General features: G+C 40.5%; 1 protein-coding gene across 2 annotated transcripts in view; it reads left to right on the forward strand.

Annotated features, from left to right (window-relative positions):
* LOC129783033 (arrestin domain-containing protein 3-like) overlaps positions 1-15735 on the forward strand; it is a 34580-nt gene extending 18845 nt beyond the window's left edge. The window contains exons 8-9 of one of the 2 annotated variants that reach the window (XR_008745054.1): positions 14180-14277; positions 15492-15735. Coding sequence is in view for 1 of the 2 variants with exons in the window: in XM_055792702.1 (XP_055648677.1) it covers positions 4601-4657 (57 nt within the window). In the remaining variant the exon portion in view is untranslated. Of the gene's footprint in view, positions 1-4600; positions 10035-14179; positions 14278-15491 lie in introns of those variants that run through there. The other variant, XM_055792702.1, reaches the window with a different exon arrangement.
* The last annotated feature ends 4288 nt before the right edge of the window (positions 15736-20023 follow it).

A 20023-nucleotide genomic window follows, 5' to 3' on the forward strand; every position in this document is an offset into this window, starting at 1 on the left:
TGCACTTGGAGCATTTTTGTGCAACGTTTTCTTGAAATTGCATTATTGCATTCTTAGACCAGAACCACTGCTTATGATTATTTTTTTTACCTTTAGGTTTATTGTTAGCATTAATAAAAAGTTGGAAATTACCAGGATTATTCTTTGAGATCTGGGGTGGGTGGGTGTGTTGTATTTAAAAAAAAAAGCAAAGCAAATGTTTCGTATTTGTGAATATTAAAATATGTGTGCATGCATATAAACCTGTGCTACATCAGGATATAAAACAAGCCCCATCCCTGGAAGTGTTCAAGGCCAAGTTGCATGTGGCTTTGAGCAACCTGGTCTAGTGGAAGGTGTCCCTGCCCATGGCAGGGGGTTGGAACTAGATGATATTTAGACTGTTTTATGATTATATAATAAAACTAATGGCTCTTCTGCATCAGCTATCCATAAAAATATACAAAAGGGTGATGAGTTATAAAATCCAGTATCTGATATTAATGTTGCAAAATTGATCAACTTTTTTCTTTTTTTGCAATTATCTAGCTAAAATAGTACTTGTTCATCCCTTTTTCAATTTAAGCCTTTCATGTTTTAGAAAAATTAACTAGTAAATCACCATAAACTACAGCTACCTTAGTTTTTCACAGCACAGCAAAACTCATAAAAGTTCAGGTTCAGAATCAAAAAAGTCTTCAGAACAAATAATTTGGGCCTTTTTCCGGTAATGGACTTTCTCCAGGGAAACTTGAATGCAGTAGGCTGGTGTTAAAAGAGGACAGCTGCTCCTAGGAATATTGATTTGGTTGGAGAGTCCAGCCTGACTCAGAGTCCAGTCACAGGCTTTCCACATTCCATGGATTTCTGAGCAGAATCTTTTTCATAGATTCTCAGAACTTTAGAAGGTGCCAAGGACTCGTACTTGCATGGCAGTTAATTAGGATATATTATTTTCCTAGTGAAAGCAACATACAAAGGCATGTTATTAGGCATGTTTCACCTGCCCTCCAGATGATATCCTTGAAATAAGAAAAAAGTAATCTATTTGTTCTCTAAGTTATCATTCACTCCCTGTCAGCTACAGCCTGCTATTTATAGAGCTGCATCTCCATGTCTCCTGATCTAGTGGTAGCTTCTGAGTAGAGGCCAGGTGATGCTGTGACATACAAGTTGAACAGTGTACCTTTAATCCAGTTCGTAACAGGAAAAATTCAGAATTTAGAAGGATGTTGTATTTTGAGGATTTTTCAGGCATCTTGCTATAAATGCCGTATTTGGATGAAGGACAGTAACTTTGTGACTAACAGTGAAGATGAGAGGGTAGGGGGTAGGACTATACAATCACAAAAAACAAACCCCAAACCCACATCCAGGAACTAATATTCAAGTGCAAAACTGGGTATTAAGCATTAAGTCTCTGTGTGTTCAGCAGTAGAGTCGGATCCCTTATACAAGAAAAACAAAAATCTGTGATAGTGAATCACCATGTATGACAGCATTGAGGTCTCCCATGAAATCCCTGTATAGGTTCTCACTAAGGACAATGGAGGGAGTTATGGTTCCTTTCTTGTTCCTTTGCATCAAGCTAGTCTAATGTATGGTTTTGACTTGCCCACTCTTCAACAAATGTTGGGAATAGGGGAAGTCAGAACCTGTTAGCTGTACATTGATTTAATAAATGTTACATTACGTCTAAAATGATTTTATGAGTGGGATGTCATTCAATCTTTCTCAAAAGGGATATGATGCTTGTTTTCAACTGAACGCTATCAGGAAACATAGTGTTAGCTGGGGAGCAAAAAACCCATCTACACGAAGTAGATAAGCAGGCACTTCTTTATCGCAGTGCTGGGTGCTCAGTGGCATCTCCACAAATCAAGCACAACTATGCAGATTTCACTGTTACGTTTATACACAACAAGTTACAATGATTGGTTAGTAAATTACTGCTGTGTCATCCTCTTCTGTTACTATGCTTGCGCAGGGGAAGGGTCTTCACCTGGGCAAGGGTCGTCTTGACCTGTGAGTGTGTTCTTTAGTATCATAATGAAGGTAGTTCACTTTGGGACATCTGAAAAGTAAGTTTTGTTGCCAAGTTAGACAGCTAGATATCTGCCTTGCCAAGTTGTCCAATAACTCATCCTATACAGAATAGAAACCAGGTGCTCTGGTTATGGTCTAGAGAATAAGGGCTTCAAGTAATACAGACTCGAATGACAAGTCGCACAACAACCCATACATCATTGGTTAATAAGTGTTAACATAATACTAATGTAGAGGCTGGCTTCTTAAAATCAAGATGTTCCTATAGTTGTTTCACAAATAAACACAAAATATAGAAAGATTCAATAAAACTTTAAGACAATCTGCAACAATAGGAGGAGGGAAAATCACTAAAAATTCAAATGCTTTTATTTTTATCTGAAAATTCATGCAATTATTTAAATATAAACAGTGCTTTAGTGCCATCAAACTGCCTAGAATCCAAATTAAACTTCGCACTAGAGATGGTCATATTAATATTCAAGGCAAATTTGTCATGCTTGTACATCAGTTAACAAACAATATCATACATTTTTCCATGGTTCATTCAGCTCTGTAGAATATATAGACCATTTATTGGGTAATGATTTCTGATTAATTAATTATTTTTTTATTATTTATGCCCTAATTTTGGGGCCAGTTATAAATCAGTTCAAGTCTGTGGGGTTAACCAGTCCATTTTTACTGTTTAGCATTGCCAAGTTCAGAAAACAGGTCACCGTAACATATTAAAGTGTGCTGGGGAAGGCTATGGAACAGATCTTGACTTGCCATCACATGGCACGTACAGGACAACCAGGTGATCAGGCCCAGTCAGCATGGGCTTATGAAATGCAAGTCCTGCTTGTCTAATCTGATCCCCTATGACAAGGTGACCTGCATAGTGGATGAGGGAAAGGCTGTGGATGTTTTCTACCTGGACTTTAGTAAAGCCTTTGATACCATTTCCCACAGCATTCTCCTGGAGAAACTGGCTGCTCATGGCTTGGATGGACATACGCTTTGTTGGGTAAAAAACTAGCTAGATGGCTGGGCCCGAAGAGAGGTAGTGAATGGAGTTACATCCAGATGGCAGCTGGTCACAAGTGGTGTTCCTCAGGGCTCAGCATCAGGGCCAGTCCTGTTTAATATCTTTATCGAAGATCTGGACAAGGGGATTGAGTGCACCCTCAGTAAGTTTGCAGATGACAGAAAGTTGGAGGGGGGAGGTGTGTTGATCTGCTTGAGGGCAGGAAGGCTCTGCAGAGGGGTCTGGACAGGCTGGACCAATGAACTGAGGCCAATTGTATGAGGTTAAACATGGGGAAGTGCCGGGTCCTGCACTAGGGTCACAACAACCCCACACATCATTACAGGCTTGGGGAAGAGTGGCTAGAAAGCTGCCTGACAGAAAAGTACTTGGGGATGCTGGTTGACAGCTGGCTGAATATGAGCCGGCAGTGTGCCCAGGTGGCCAAGAAGGCCAATAGCACCCTAGCTTGTGTCAGAAATAGTGTGGCCAGCAGGACTAGGGAAGTGATCGTCCCCCTGTACTCGGCATTGGTGAGGATGCACCTGGGGTACTATATTGTTTTGGGCCCCTCACTACAAGAAAGACTTTGAGATACTGGAGTGCATCCAAAGGAGGGCAATGAAGCTGGTGAAGGGTCTGGAGCACAAGTCTTATGAGGAGCAGCTGAGGGAGAACTGGGGTTGTTTAGTCTGGAGAAGAGGAGGTTCAGGGGAGACCTTACTGCTCCTAGAACTACCTGAAAGGAATTGTAGTGAGGTGAGTGTCGGTCTCTTCTCCCAGGTAACAAGTGATAGGATGAGAGGAAACAGCCTCAAGTTGTGCCAGGGGAGGTTTAGATTGGGTATTAGGAAAAATTTCTTCACCAAAAGGTTTATCAAGCACTGGAAGAGGCTGCCCAGGGAAGTGGTTGAGTCACCATCCCTGGAGTTATTTAAAAGACATGTAGATGTGGTGCTTAGGGACATGGTTTAGTGGTGGACTTGGCAGTGTTAGGTTAATAGTTGGACTTGATGATCTTAAGGGTCTTTTCCAACCTAAATGATTGTATGAAAGTCCAGCTGTGATTTCCAAAATTATTTCAGTATTAAATATATGGTATAAACAATAAGAAATTTGCATCAGTGTTTTAGAGCTATTTAATTATCACCCATAAATTAAAGTCTTCTTACCAGTCTTAACAGATTAAGACAGGAAAGAATTTTACTGCTGCCATTTCTTTTTGAAATCCATCAGGCACCATATATCATGACTGACTTGCACACTTCTAAAGCAATACAGTGATTCATTGGTTGTATCACATAAGGCTATCATCTCAAAGAAAGCAAATGAAGAAAACAATACCTGGTCAGTGCAGAAGTAAACCAATATAATTTAAATGACCTTTCAAATCACATCACTATGTTTACTTTTCTACTTTCTAATTTTTCCCTATTTTTTCCTTTTTAATTCAAAGTATTTCAAAGAAGGTAACAATCTTCTCTTAACCCCTTCACTGTTGTGGTGGGTTGACCCCAGCCAGCAGCCAAACACCCACCTTGCCTCTCTCTCACTCCTCTTTTCCAGGGAATGAAAGAAGTAGGATGGCAAAAAGACTCGTGGATCAAGATAATGACAATTTAATAAGGAAAGCAAAAGCTGCCTGTGCAAGGAAAGCAAGAAGAGGAATTCATTCCCTACTTCCCATCAGCAGGCAGATGTCCAGCCACTTCCTGGGAAGCTGGGCCTCAGCACATGTAGTTGTTGCTTGGGAAGACAAACACCATAACCATGAACATCCCCTCTTCCTCCTTTCCCTGAGCTTTTATTGCTGGGCACGACATCATATAGCATGGAATAACCCGTTGGTCAGTTTGGGTCAGCTGTCCTGGCTATGCCCCCTACTAACCTCTGGCCCACCCTTAGCATAGCTAAAGCAAGTCTTTGGGGGGAGGGCAGAGAGAAAGCCTTGACACTGAGCACTGTTCAGCCGTAGCCAAAATGGCTGTGTTACCAACATTGTTTTAGCCACAAATGCAAAACACAGCATCATACAGGCTGTTATGAAGGCAGTTAACTACATCCCAGCCAGACCCAGTACAACTGTCTTCCTTTTTTTATATCTTATTCAAACTTTTTAATGCTCCAAAACATTCTACTTCTTTTAGTGCTTGTATTTCCTTTTATATTCTATACCAGCAATAATGCCAAATAAGAAGCTTGATTTTCTCAAAAAAACCCCTTTCATCTACCTTCTTTACCTGAAATACCTTCCCAGAATGCACTTGTAAAGCCACTATCCATTTTCTCCCCAAAACAATATTTTTATTTAAAAATGCCAAAAGTAATGATTAGATAGAAGACTTGTGGGAATTTCTAGTATAAAATTTACTTTTAATTCATGGCATGACCTAGTAAATAGGCAGTTGCAGTATGGCAAGTCTTTTATGATATTTCCACAGCTTTATCCTGAAGTATCTCATAATGAATGGAAATTAACTTACCTTGAGGGCAATTTTATCATAAATTAAAAGCATTCACATAGCAGATTAATATCAGAGTACTATGCAGTAAACATAACCCTGCTTTACCTGTGAGATGTCTTACCAATGTCTTACAATTACCCCTTATCCCCACAAAATAATTCAAGTTTTAAATGGATTGTAAGCACCATTTATATGTAGCTAACATATGGAAACCTTTTTCTAATGAAGGTTATATTATCCTACATATGATGATACATTTTGTTTACAATATCCAATTACAATGTAATTTTAAAATATATTCATTCCTTTGGCATCTTTTGACCGATGAACAAACTCCTACAATGGAAGAAGGCTCAGAGGAGATGGACACAGACAATGAGCTCATGAAGCTAAGTGAACAATATAGGGAGTAAACATAACTGTTGTAAAGAAATCTGAATTTAACAAAAAGGGGACTGGAGGGTGGCCTTTCTTTTAGATAAATGGATCATCTTGCTCTCTATCAGTTGAGTGAATCAGCTGGTTGTGTAAAAGGCCTTCCCTGAGTTAAAAAATTGTGAATGTCTTCCTGAGCCAGCCACACCAGCATGGGGGAAATATATACATGGCTCAGCCCATCACAGAGTAGAAAAACTGAGCAACTAGCAAAATTAACTTTAAAAAGAGCAGTGGACTTGAGCTGGCTTTAGCCCATATATTCCTTCCCAGCAATTGGGAATGCTTGGTGTCATGATGGTGAGCACATAGAGACTGGTAATAGGGATCACATCTGTGTTGTGATCCAACTGTATACTACAATTGCTATATTGTGCTTGTGTTGTGATTTCAGTACATTGCTGTATCACTCTGCTGAATCAAGATCCTGTGTAATGTCAAATATCTTAAAAAAGTAAATTTGGTTTTAAAAACATTAAATCCTCCTCATGTGGAATATATAAAGGAACCTAGTCAGAGAGTATTGGACTCTGACATATATTTGGTACTCTTATGATTTTGTGTGTTCTAATACTAAATAGGCTTCTGGAACTACCAGAAGAAACAAGAAAAAATATAATTGAGAGAATTCTTAGAACAAACTGTTGAAGCAGAGTACAAGTAGTACATTGCTTCCATTTATTTGATGCTACAAAAGGCAAGCTCTACTATGCTAAACCTTACTCTCTTGGCAACTAGTTGATACATACAAAATATTCCAATAAATCATTTCTTTCTCCTTGGCTGACTATGAGCAGACCTGAAGGGAAAGATAAAAAGTTGCTGTTATTACATATAAAGATTATTACAGGGAGAGAAACCCAATTTTTGCACTAGCTACTGGCCTCTCTACCCAAAGACTCTAGCAACCACAGAGAAGCCAGTCATTTTATCACTGAAGAATATAGGGATATCTTTAGATAAATAATGCAATCTGCAGTTTATAAGTGTATTTTAACAGGAAAGTTCCTCACAGAATGCAGTGAAAACCCTCCTGGAATGTCTTCTATAGCAAATTCCTATCCAAGCTGTATCACCTCTGTCACCTGTGTAAGGCTGTAAAGAACATGAACACACATATACAGAGTACTCTGGATTAGGAACAGCTTTGATTTATGCAATTCAGAAGTCTGTTTACTAATTACACAAAGAAGAGGTCTTTCAAGTCTGTCATGGTTTAACCTTGGCTGGTAATTAAGTACCACACAGCTGCTCGCTCATTCCCCTCTCACCCAGAGGGATTGAGAGGAGAGCTGGAAAGGAATATAAAACTCGAGGGTTGAGATAAGAACAATAGTTGAAATAGAATAAAAATGAAAGAACAATAATAACAATGATGACAATAGCAGTTATAATGAAAAGGGGAAGGGAAAGAATAACATCCACAGGGAAAGGAACATGTGGTGCACAATGCAACTGCTCACCACCTGCCAACTGATGCCCAGCCAGTCCCTGAGCAATGACCTGCCCGCCCCAGCCAACCCCCAGATATATATACCAGGCATGATGGCCCATGGTATGGAATACTTCTTTGGCTAGTTTGGGTCAGCTGACCTGGCTGTGTTCTCTCCCAATTCCTTGTGCCCCTCCAGCCTTTTTGCTAGCAAGGCCCGAGGAACTGAAGTCTCACATCAAAGCCAAAACACAGCACTGTACTAGCTCCTAAGAACATAATTAACTCCATCCCAGCTGAAACCAGGACAAAGTCCAAATAAGGACATTTTGGACTTAAACACACTGTTTTATTTTCTAACTTTATAAGAAGATGTTACAGCATTGACAGATCAGGGAAGAGCGACTGACATCATCTACCTGGACTTGTGCAAAGCTTTTGACGCTGTCCCACATGGCATTCTCATCTCTAAACTGGAGAGAAATGGATTTGACAGATGGACCACTCAGTGGATAAGGAATTGGATGGATGATTGCACTCAGAGTTGTGGTCAATGGCTCAATGTCCAAGTGGAGACCGTGATGAGTGGCATTCCTCAGGGGTCCATACTGGGACTGGTGCTGTTCAACTTCTTTCTCGGCAACATGAACAGTGGGATTAAGTGAACCCTCAGCAAGTTTACTGACAGTACCAAGCTGAGTGGTGCAGTTGACATGCTGGAGGGAAGGAATGCTGTCCAGAGGGACCTTGATAGGCTTGAGAGGTGGGTCTGTAAGAACCTCATGAAGTTCAACAAGGCCAAGTGCAAGGTCCTGCATTGGGGCAACCCTCAGTATCAATACAGGCAGGCTGGGCAGAGAATGGATTGAGAGCAGTCCTGGGGAGAAGGACTTGGGGGTGCTGGTGGAGGAAAAGCTTAAGACAGCCTAACAATGAGCGCTTACAGCACAGAAAGCCAATCTCATCCTGAGCTGCGTCAAAAGAAGTGTGGCCAGCAGGTCAAGGGAAGTGATTCTTCCCCTCTGCTCTGCTCTTGTGAGATCCCACCTGGAGTACTGCATTCAGCTCTGAAGCCCTCAACATAAAAAGGACATGGACCTTTTTGGAACAAGTCCAGAGGAGGGCCATGAAGATAATCAGAGGGCCTCTCCTATGAAGACAGGCTGAGAGAGTTGGGGTTGTTCAGCCTGGAGAAGAGAAGGCTCCTGGGAGACTTTATAGCAGCCTTTCAATACTTAAAGGGGGCTTGTAAGAAAGATGGAGACAGACTTTTTAGTAGCGCCTGTAGTGATAGGACAAGGGGGAATGGCTTTAAATTAAAAGAGTAGATTTAGATTAGATATTAGGAAGAAATTCTTTCCTGTGAGGGTGATGAGAGACTGGAACAGGTTGCCCAGAGAAGTTGTGGATGCCCCATCCCTGGAAGTGTTCAAGGCCAGGTTGGATGTGGCTTTGAGTAACCTGGTCTAGTGGAAGGTGTCCTTGCCTATGGCAAGGGGGGGTTGGAACTAGATGAACCCTAAGGTCCCTTCCAACCCAAAACATTCTATGATTCTATGTTCTGTTTCTGCAGCTCCTAGATCTTTCTAAATATGGTGACAGTTCTAATAATTTTCAAAACATTATTATGGGATTATTCTAGGATGCTCAGAATCTTACTCAGGAACTAAAGCAAACACTTTTCCAGCTCTAGTATTAATGCAAATTGTTGACATGAGGAATAAACACTTTGGTGACCTTTAAAAAATTTCAAGTTCATAATTTTAACTCAGCTCCCCCAAAAGTCTTATGGCTAGCGCTGTTACAAAAGGACAAAGAGTAAAACAAAATTAAGAGCCATGTAACTTATCAAAAAATAAAAACTACCATGTTTCACCAGATGCAATAGTACATGCCACAAAATTAACTGGTACTATGTAGTGAAAAACTGTTCATCATACTGCTATTTCATTTGTTCCAAAGCAAAAGTTACCATCTATCTGCTTTCAGTGTAGTCCAGTGTCAGTCTGCAATGCTGAACAAGGACAATACAATAGCCAGATTTTGTAAATTGGGCTGCTATACAGATGACCCTAATTACAACATGCAAATTGTTGGTTAGTACAAAAGACACTATATTGAGCAACATAAACATGGGCATCCCTTTTTAAAGGTATACTATAAGAACAAAGTGTCTTGCAAACAGACTCCAGACATGGGCCCATTGAAGTAAGGATAGTGAAAGTGCATCCTCATCAGAGGCAAGGCTGGCTGACTCTCAGGAACAGCTGTAAAGAAAATCCATCACTTGCCTATTCATATGATTTCTGTAAAAGGTGCTGCTGACACCAACATACTTGCTCTGTGTGAGTGGGGAGAAGGAGACTGTGTCACTATCTTCCCTAAGAGGGTCAAATCTGTTCACATTTTCATTGGCTTAATATTCTTGGTTTCTCCTCTAGGATTCACAGCTGACACTAGTTATTTCTAGGAGTTTTTCCACTCCTGTACTGACTATAACCCCTCCCCCATACTCCCCCTACTCCAGAGGAGTCTGGAGCGAAGGAATGAAGTTGAGCCTGGGAAAGGGGGAGGAAAGGTGTTGTTTTAATGTTTGTGTTTTCCTTTTCCACTATTCAAATCAGTAATTAAATATCTATTTTAATTAGCAATAAATTAATCTTCCCCATTTGAGTCTGGTTTGTCTGCAACAGTAATTGGTAAACAATCTCCCTGTCTTTATCTTGACCCACAAGCTTTCTTGTTTCTGTTCCTTCTATTTTTATCCCCCATCCCACTGAGCAGGGGGAGTGAGCGAGCAGCTGGGTGGGAGTTTGGCTGTTAGTCAATGCTAACTCACCAGAACTGGAAATTTTACTTCTACATAATGTTATAAAGATGCATATAGATAGCTTTTTTTTCCTTTTTTTCTTTTTTTTTTTTTTTCATATTGCTTATACACAAGACATTGAAGAGGGAAAAATTATAATAAAAAGTAGGTTTTATAGTTCACTGACTTGTTTATTGAGTTAAAGAGCTAAAAATTTCTTCCATTCTGTTGTTTTGTTTGTAGTTTACTGATTTTATTTACTTTTAGCTCTAACTCAGTTTCCTCTAGCTCTGAATCATGACTACTATATTAGTAAATGTGAAAAAAAGGAAATTTTTAACGTCCCAAATAATCTTTATTTCTGTGGAAGGAAACTAATAGAGTGCTTTACTCAAACCACACAGAATCAACACAAAGCAAGTAGCATCACCAGGAAAAAAAAAGCAGTTCTGGGGAAATAACAGCCCTGATCTATTAAAAATATTATATATTTCCCTACACCAATATCTAAACAGTCACCGACAATGATGCCTATATAATTTGCATGTTGTATGTCTGTCAAATAAATCAAAGATCCAGATGCAAAATCTACCAATGATGACATTCTGCTGGTGACTTTCAAACCATAAGCTAATGAGTAGGACACAGTGAAGCATAAATGTCATATTTTTTAATCAGAGATGTTATTTTGGGCAGCTGTGCTATTTAAAGAAAAACTGATTTTAATTTCTTTCAGTTTGTCAAACTGTGTCCTGGTTTCAAACATGGTATCAGCCTTCAAAATATGTCAACAGAATGATAAGGAGGGAATGTTTTTAAGTTGTAAATGAAATAAGTTAATGAAATTTAAACCATTTACTTCCAAAATGAAAGGAATACAGCATCCTACAGTGTAGAACATAGTGAAGAATTAAGACACATATTCTAGGTTGTGCCATAATCATAGAATCATAGAATGATTTGGGTTGCAATGAGCAGGGGCATCTTCCACTAGATCAGGTTGCTCAAAGCCCCGTCCAACCTAACCTTGAATGTTTCCAGGGTGGGGCATCTACAACTTCTCTGGACATCCTGTTTCAGTGTTTTACCACCCTTGTCGTAAAAAATGTCTTCCTTATATCTAATCTGAATATATCTTCTTTTAGTTTAAAACCATTATACCTTGTCCTATTGCTACAGGCCCTACTAAAAAGTCCCCATCTTTTTTTTAAGCCCCCTTTAAGTACTGAAAGGCTGCAATAAAGTCTCCCAGGAGCCTTCTCTTCTCCAGGCTGAACAAGTCCAACTCTCTCAGTCTTCGTAGGAGGGGTGCTCCAGCCCTGTGATCATCTTTGTGGCCCTCCTCTGGACCTGCTCCAACAGATCCATATCTGTCTTGTACTGAGATCCATCTATCCAGAGCTCGATGTAGTACTTCAGGTGGGGTCTCACCAGCATGGAGCAGAGGGGGGGAACCACCTCCCTCAACCTGCTGGCCATGCTTATTTTGATGCAGCCCAGGTTTTCTGGGCTGCAAGTGCACATTGCTGGCTCATGTCCAGCTTTTTATCCACCAGTACCTCCAAGTCCTTCTCTTCAGGGCTGCTCTCAATCCCTTCATCCCCCAGCCAGTATTGATACCAGGGGTTGCCCTGAACCAGGAGCAGGACCTTGCACTTGGCCTTGTTGAACCTCATGAGGTTCACATGGGCCCACTTTTCCAGTTTGTCCCAGTCCCTCTGAATGGCATCCCATCCCTCAGGCATGTCAACCACACCACTCAGCTTGGTGTCATCTGCAAATTTGCTGAGGGTGCACTTGATTCCACTATGTCATTGATGAAGATACTTAACAGTACTGGTCCCAACACGGACCCCTGAGGGACACCACTTGTCACTGATCTCCATCAGGACACTGAGCCATTGAACACTACTCTCTGTGTGCAACCGTCCAGCCAATTCCTTATCCACTAAATAGTCCATCCATCAAATCCATCTCTCTCCAATTTAGAGAGAAGGATGTTGTGGGGGACTGTGTCAAAAGCCTTACAGAAGTCCAGATAGATGATATCCATAGCTCTTCCCTTGTCCACTGATGTAGTCCCTCCATTATACAAGGCCACTCACTAGGTTGGTCAGACAAGATTTGCCCTTGGTGAAGCCTCATCAAATAATGCAGTACAGGCAATTTACTAAAACCAAGCTTACTGGATGTATTTTGTGTTTCATTTCATGATTGTTTTGGCCTAAACATCAGAATTCTGCAACCAAAACTGCAGAATGCTTTATCAGAATTGCCAACTTCACAGATCCAAAGTGGTGCATCCAGCACACCTGCAATTACTCTATGCTTATCACAGCAAGTCTCAGACCTAGTGCACACAGATTATGTAATTGGTCTGTGCACACTGATTTTTTCTGCACATGCTCTGCGAGATTCAGAGGCATTTCTATAATTCATTGGCAACATTTTAAGTAATATTAAGAGGGTTTTTTATAGCAAAATGAACTAAACACTTATAAAACATGATACTATATTGGGGATTTTTGCTTTAAGCCACTGTTTCACAAAATTGGCAGTTGTCTTGTCAGCCAGCCTGTGCTGAAGTTTTCTGACATCCACATCATATTCTAATATACTCTGCTCTAAATTCTATCTTTTTAAAGTGACTGGTGCTCTTGCTAATAAGTTATTTGTCCTGGCACTGTTGAAGGACACCGTTAGTGTCTACCACTCCTGGCAAAGCTCACTGGTAAAAAAAAAAGATTGTGAATGCAACTAAGCCATAGGCAGCACTGCAGATGGCCTGTCCAGAGGCTTCAGTAAACAGTGAGACTCACCACATTAAAAACACATTTCTGGAATTACTTTTACTACTGCCCCTCTGATGGTGGTGTGCACAGAAACACACTCTCTACATTTGTCTAATAAGAGGCTGTCCAAAGGATACCTGTATGCAGGGTGTACAGAAGGAAGGAAAACAAGTGTATTGTATGCACTGTATTCATGTTCTGCAATAAAACTCTCAGTGCTGCAATTATCTGATAAGTTACTTTAAAAATGGCACTAGAGTGAATTATGACAACCAAATCTTATACCTTAGAATGACACTGTTATGCTTATAACAAAACATTTTGCTGCTTTTCTCTTAAGAGAATATGGTGCTTATTACCTATGAATGTGCAATACAGATTTCAAACAAAAGTTGACTATCCTAACACTACTTAATGACTGAGCGTACCAGTAGGGAAAAGGCTTCTAGGGGACACCTAGAAGAACATGTCTTCTAGGGTAAGGCACATCAGGACCAAATTATTAGCTCAGGGGAAAAGCAAAGAGCCATACATGCTCAGACATCTAGATAGTGTCAGCTATGTTCTGTGAAATAGAGCCATTTTCTATGAAAGGAGCATGGCTGTGGTTCACTGATGGATTGTTGTACAATAATATGGTCCAGTGCAGCAAGTTATGGCAAAAGGGCAAAACTCAGCAACACATATCAAATAATCACTCAGGGGGCATTTATCTAGTGCCAAGAGTCAGAACACCATGGAAAGTAGATTGGTGGGAGCTCTGGGAAAAGGAACAGTACAACAGTACCCTTGGGATCTTTATGGACCTGACTTTTCTCTAAGTCTCTAACTGAACTCTAGATTCACCAAATCATGGTGGGAACATGGTTCTCTAGGAAAAGTTGTACCAGTCACGCACGACCTATGAGGGTTACTCAACCCATGGATGTGTAAAGATCATAACCACGGGTTACTAAGATTCTGTAATACACAAGGACATGGAGGCTTTGTTTCTATGAATTCCTTTATTATAAATTACTACAAATTACTACTAGTAAAACAAGTGTATATTACAAGTTACTACAAAATTACCACTAATAAAGTATGTATATACTTATGATCATTTACTTATATGCTTTCCTATATATATAATTTGAGGTGTTACCAGTATGACACTCACCAAATCACTCCAGGAGTGAAGCTAACTGATGACAGAAAAATCTTTTTTCATAGATGATCCACATCACAGAGTCTGGAGACAGCTAGGTGTTCCCAGAAAGTCTGGTCTGTTCAGGAGAAGCTCTTGCAGAGAAGCTTGTCTTGGGTAGATGGTGAGTTACTTTTATACCTTTTTGGTGTAGATACATAAGTGGACATAGGTCAGCAGTTCCCGGAACAGTTATTGCTTACTTTGTTTTCCTGAAAGGTCAGTTCTTTATGATAGTTTCTTTGTTCTGAACCTATCAAGGGTGTCTGGGCTCCCTGCTGAGCTTATGAGGGATGCCTAGGGCTCCCAGATAAGTCTTTGTCAGGTTGTTTATGGGGTCACCATTGTGGCAGCTCTGTCACTCCACTCATGAGTCATTAGGGGTGAGACTACACCATATCTGGTGTGTCTCTCTTGCCTCCTAATGTGTGAGGCAGAGGAGACTATCTGCATCAAGCCCAATGTTATGACTTCTGAGAAGGTTTGTCAATTGAGACGCAAGTATGCAGTACCAGTTTAGATAGAAGTGATGCACAAAGTGATTTGTTACAAGATATAATCTAAAAAAGCACAATTCCAACAGCTAAAATAAGAGCTAATATCCTTAAACTGCCTGTGCCGATGTTCTGAGGTCTGGTAGTGAAGACCATAGCCATGACCAGTCAGACGGCAGACCCTCAAGCAGAGATTGTTCTCAGGCTATTTGGTGAAAGGTATGAATATGTTGAATTATATTTACATTGTATTAGATTTGGTTAGATTAGTTAATGTAAAAAAACCAGGTAGTATTTATTAACACACAAACACCTCCTTGTGAGACAGTCTTAAGACCCAGTGGTTTTGGATAGCTAGTTGTGAGAGCAAATTAATTTCAGATTGTAGATTCTTTAAAGCATCTATAGTAGCATTTTGGGCAGTTTCAAGTGCAGTAGAAATGTTAACAATAGCTCATTCTGTTGCAAATTGTCTTAAAGTTTTATTGAATCTTTCTATATTTTGTGTTTATTTGTGAAACAGCTATAGGAATATATTGATTTTAAAGAGTTCATTTCCATGTTAGCATTATGTAAGCACTTATTAACCATTGATGTATGGGTTGCTGTGCTGCTTGTTATCCAAGACTGTGTTACTTGAAGTCCCTATTCTATAGACCATAATACCCCTAGTCCTTATTCTCTAGACCATAACCAGATCACCTAGTTTCTATTGTGTATAGGATGAGTTATTGGACAACTTGGCAAGACAGATATCTAGCCATCCAGCTTGACAACAAAACTTACTTTTAAGGTGTCCTGAAGTGAACTACCTTCACTATAATACTAAAAATCACACCCACAGGTCAAGCAGACCCTTGCCCAGGTGAAGACCCTTCCCCTGCACAAGCATAGTAACAGAAGAGGATGACACAGCAGATATTATAATTATATGCAAATTATGAACCAATCATTGTAACGGAGAGTGTACTACCTTGTAATTGTTGTGTATAAATGTGACAGTGAAATCTGCATAGGTGTGCTTGATTTGTGGAGATGCCACTGAGCACCCAGCATTGCAATAAAGGAGTGCCTGCTTCTTAATACTACATTGGTGTTAAGAGGTTTGATTCCCGATGTTGGTGACAATTCTAATTCAACAATACTCAAAGTTAAAAACAACACACATACAAACTGGTGAAACTTGGTCTTTCTACTAAGAAGTTAGATGCTTCATGCTTATTACATACAGAGTAATGGTTTCATAGAAAGTTAAATGTTAATTTTTTAGATTTAAATGCATAGGGGGCAAGATGTGCTATAGTACAAGTGCCTGCCCACTGTAGTGGTAGACTCCTATAGGCATTAGTGCCACAAAGACAGAACCACACAGGTGTTAAAACGGTAGGAATCCAGCTTTACCAGAAGTTTCTGCGATACTGGCAAAGTGAGCACCATGGAATGGAAGAACAATCAAATTTTATTAAGCATGTTTGCCTTAATTGGATTGTCCAAAAGAGGTTGTGATCTACACAACCAGATACAATTCTTGATACAAGAATTATTTACTTTTTTAAAAAGACATATGTAAATATCTATAAAGAAAAACAAGAAAGAATTTGAAAAGCAGAGGATGTTAATCAACCCTTACAAACAGTTAACATGACATGGCCTTGGGAGAAGGAATAGACACCATAAATATGTCAAGTTGCTGCCAACAAGATAAGCTCAAGGAAAACCAAATGGTTAATGAGACCAAACAGAAAATTACTTGAACTATGCGTGAACTATCCTAATTAGCGTAGTAAAAGATCCACCCTCGAGCAAAGAAAGCCCCCGAATAACAAAGCCCCCTCCCCATAGAACATGCTAGTGGAAAAAAAGAATACTGTACCTTTAAATGGAGACGAGGCTCATAAGAACCAATGAGAATTAAGTGTGACTAAATGTAATTATAAACAATTGTTCAAAATGTATAAAGTGTTTTACCATGTGTTAAGAGGTTTTGTGTTTGTGGATTTACCACCTAGCACCTATCTCTGTGCAGACATGTAATAAATATCTCAACTCTGTGTGTGGATTGGCTCATGCAAAACGGGTGAAGAACCCAAGATTTGGGAAAACACTGGGCCACATGTTTCCCAACTATCGTTAGTACTTAGCTAACCATTATTCTGTAAACTGCAGTATGTAGAATTCAGACCAGTGAAACTATAGTATCTTTGGTATTTCGTACTATTAACATAACATGTAAGATTCCAGAGTCTTAGATTATAAAAAAATGTCATAATTTGTAATTGCTAACTCATGTTTACATGTCCATGAGTTTCCCAGGTCAGAACCAATAAAATCGTGTGTTCTGTCACATTTAAATTGAAACTGCACTTGGGTGTGATTATAATACAGAATATAATTATAATCACTTAATCTCCTGTCCTGGTTTCAGATGGGATAAAGTTAATTTTCTTCTTAGTAGTTAGTGCAGTGCTGTATTTTGGCTCTGATGTGTGAACAATGTTGATAGCACACTGACGCTTTTAGTTGTTGCTGGGTGATGTTTATACTAAATCAAGGACTTTTCAGTTCCTTGGGCCCTGCCGGTCAAAGGGCTGGAGGGGCACAGGAAATTGGGAGGGGACACAGTTAGGACAGGTGACCCAAACTAGCCAAAGAGGTATTCCATACCATATGACGTCATGCTGAGTATATAAGCTGGGGGAAGAAGAAGGAAGGGGGGGGCGGACATCTGGCATTATGGCGTTTGTCTTCCCGAGTAACCATTATGCGTGATGGAGCCCTGCTTTCCTGGGGATGGCTGAACACCTGCCTGCCCATGGGAAGCAGTGAATGAATTCTTTCCTTTGCTTTGCTTGCGTGCGCGGCTTTTGCTTTACCTATTAAATTGTTCTTATCTTAAGCCTTGAGTTTTACATTCCTTTCTGATCCTCCTTCTCATCCCTCTGGGTGAGGGGGAGTGAGCAAGCAGCTGCGTGGTGCTTGGTTGCCGGCCAGGGTTAAACCACGACATCTCCCCATCCAGGTTAAATTTGTGCCCTGGGGCATTATAATGCACCAGGGGGCCTTATCAGAGCTTTGAAAGACTGTTATTGATAATCTGGGGTGCTGGGGAGTAAGTATTCCAAATGAGGTTGATACCATGATGCAGGAGTCCTCAAACTTTTTAAACAGGGGGCCGGTTCACTGTCCCTCAGACACTGTTGGGGGCCGGACTATAGTTTGGAAAAAAATAAACAAATTCCTATGCACACTGCACATATTTTATTTGTAGTAGTGCACAAAAACCAGGAAAAAGAATGCAATATTTAAAATGAAGAACAATTGTAATCAACAAAAACAAATAATATTTCAATGTGAACTATGGGCCTGCTTTTGGCTAATGAGATGGTCAATGTTAGGTTCCATATTTGTCACTGCTAGTCGTAGCAAGTGATGCAAGTGTTCATCAGTTAGTCTGGATCTGATTGGAGATTTCAGATGTTTCATTTGGGAAAAAGTCTGCTCACAGACATAGGTGCTGCCAAAGATGGTTGCAATTTGGAGTGCATGGTTCCTGAGATTATGATATGTCTCTGAGGGGAGAGATGCATAGAAATTAGTAAGGCTGCTTGATTTGAATGCATCTTTCAGTGAGTCACAGGTCTGTAGTTTGGCCAATTCCATTTGGTAAATCGGATCAACAGTTTCGATGTCAACAGAAAATGGGTTCCGGAAAAGTTGTATGTCCCGTTCATGGAGATGAAGCTCTTTAAATCTAATTTGAAACGCCTTTTGCAACATTTCTAGTACATCCATACATGTTTTGTTTAGGAACGCAACTGCTGGTTTTTCTGCAGACAGGTTTTGAGTTGTGGGGAGATGGCAGAAGTTTTCCTCCTTTACTTGGTTAATGAGCAGGTCTAATTTGACTTGAAATGCTTTCACATGTGAATACATATCACAGATGAGCTTCCCCTTTCCTTGAAGTTGGACACTGAAATCATTGAGTAGCTCTGTTACATCTGTCAGAAACGCAAGGTGCCATTTCCGTTCTGCATCTTTGAGCACTTTGTTTTTAGAAAGCACAAAATCATAAACCTGTGGAAGTAAGTCATAAAATTGTTTCAAAGCTCTCCCTCGACTCAGCCAACGGACTTCTGTGTGGTACAGAATATCTTCATAGGCAACATTTAGCTCAGACAGAAATTCCTGAAACTGTCTGTGGTTTAGTGCATGAGCTCTAATGAAGTTAACACAAGAAAGCACAATTTTCATGACAGAGTCCAGCTTCAGTGATTTACAACACAGTGCTTGTTGGTGGATGATGCGGTGTATGGCTATTGGATGTGAATGGCTGTGTTTGTCCATCTCTTTGTTAATGCGTGCAACCATTCCTTTCATGGACCCCACCATGCTAGGAGCACCATCAGTTGTCACACTGAATAGTTTACCCCAGTCCAGCTCCAAATCATTCATAGTTTGGCAAACTTTCTCATAGATATCCTCTCCTGTAGTTGTTCCTTTGATGCTTTTCAGTGCAGCAAGCTCTTCTGTGACTTCGAAAGAATCATTTGTCCCACGAATGAAAATTAGAAGTTGTGCAGAATCACGAACATCATTGCTTTTGTCGAGTGCCAATGAGAAACAGCAAAGTTTTTTGAGGAGTATGCAACTGCAGATTCAAATTTTCCCCCATTTCTTCAGTCCTTCGTGTAATTGCAGGTCCTGAAAGCCTCACTGTACTAAATAAATGCGCCTTCTCTGGACACATCTCTTTGGCCACAGAAAGAAGGCGTTCTTTAACAAATTCTCCCTCTGTGAATGCTCTGCCAGCGCGCGCTATGAGCTTGGCAACTTGATAGCTTGCTCGAAGTGATGATATATTGAGCTGCTTTTGCTTCACAGAAGTATTTTGCTGAGTTGTCAATCCATGTTTCAATCTTAATATTTTATCTTTTCTCACTTGTCCAACCAAAGAATCATATTTATCTTTATGTTGAGGTTGGTAGTGTCAACGCAAATTGTATTCCTTGAACACAGACACTGAATTCTGGCAATTCAGACAAACAGGTCTTTCTTTGTACTCCGTGAAAAAATAATCAGAAGTCTACTTTTCTTGGAACACCCCGCACTCGGAGTCAATTTTTCTTTTTTTTGACATGATGGTGCGCGCGCTTCCCACTGGTGCTGGCTTGCTTGTCCTGCCTGGGAGCTGGAGGGAGGGAGGGAGGGAGAGACGGGGGAGCCGCCCCCCTCGCTGATGCCGCCGCCCCCCTCCTCAGCCCGGCCGCGCAGTCCGGACAGGGTGGCCAGAAGGGACTGAAGGGACTTTGCCGCGCCGGGGCTCTGGCGATTCGCCCGAGTTGGCTGGACCTCGCAGTGCAGAGGCTGCCGACTGAG

Source organism: Falco peregrinus, chromosome W, assembly GCF_023634155.1.
Source record: "Falco peregrinus isolate bFalPer1 chromosome W, bFalPer1.pri, whole genome shotgun sequence".
In the NCBI taxonomy this organism is placed as follows: domain Eukaryota; kingdom Metazoa; phylum Chordata; class Aves; order Falconiformes; family Falconidae; genus Falco; species Falco peregrinus.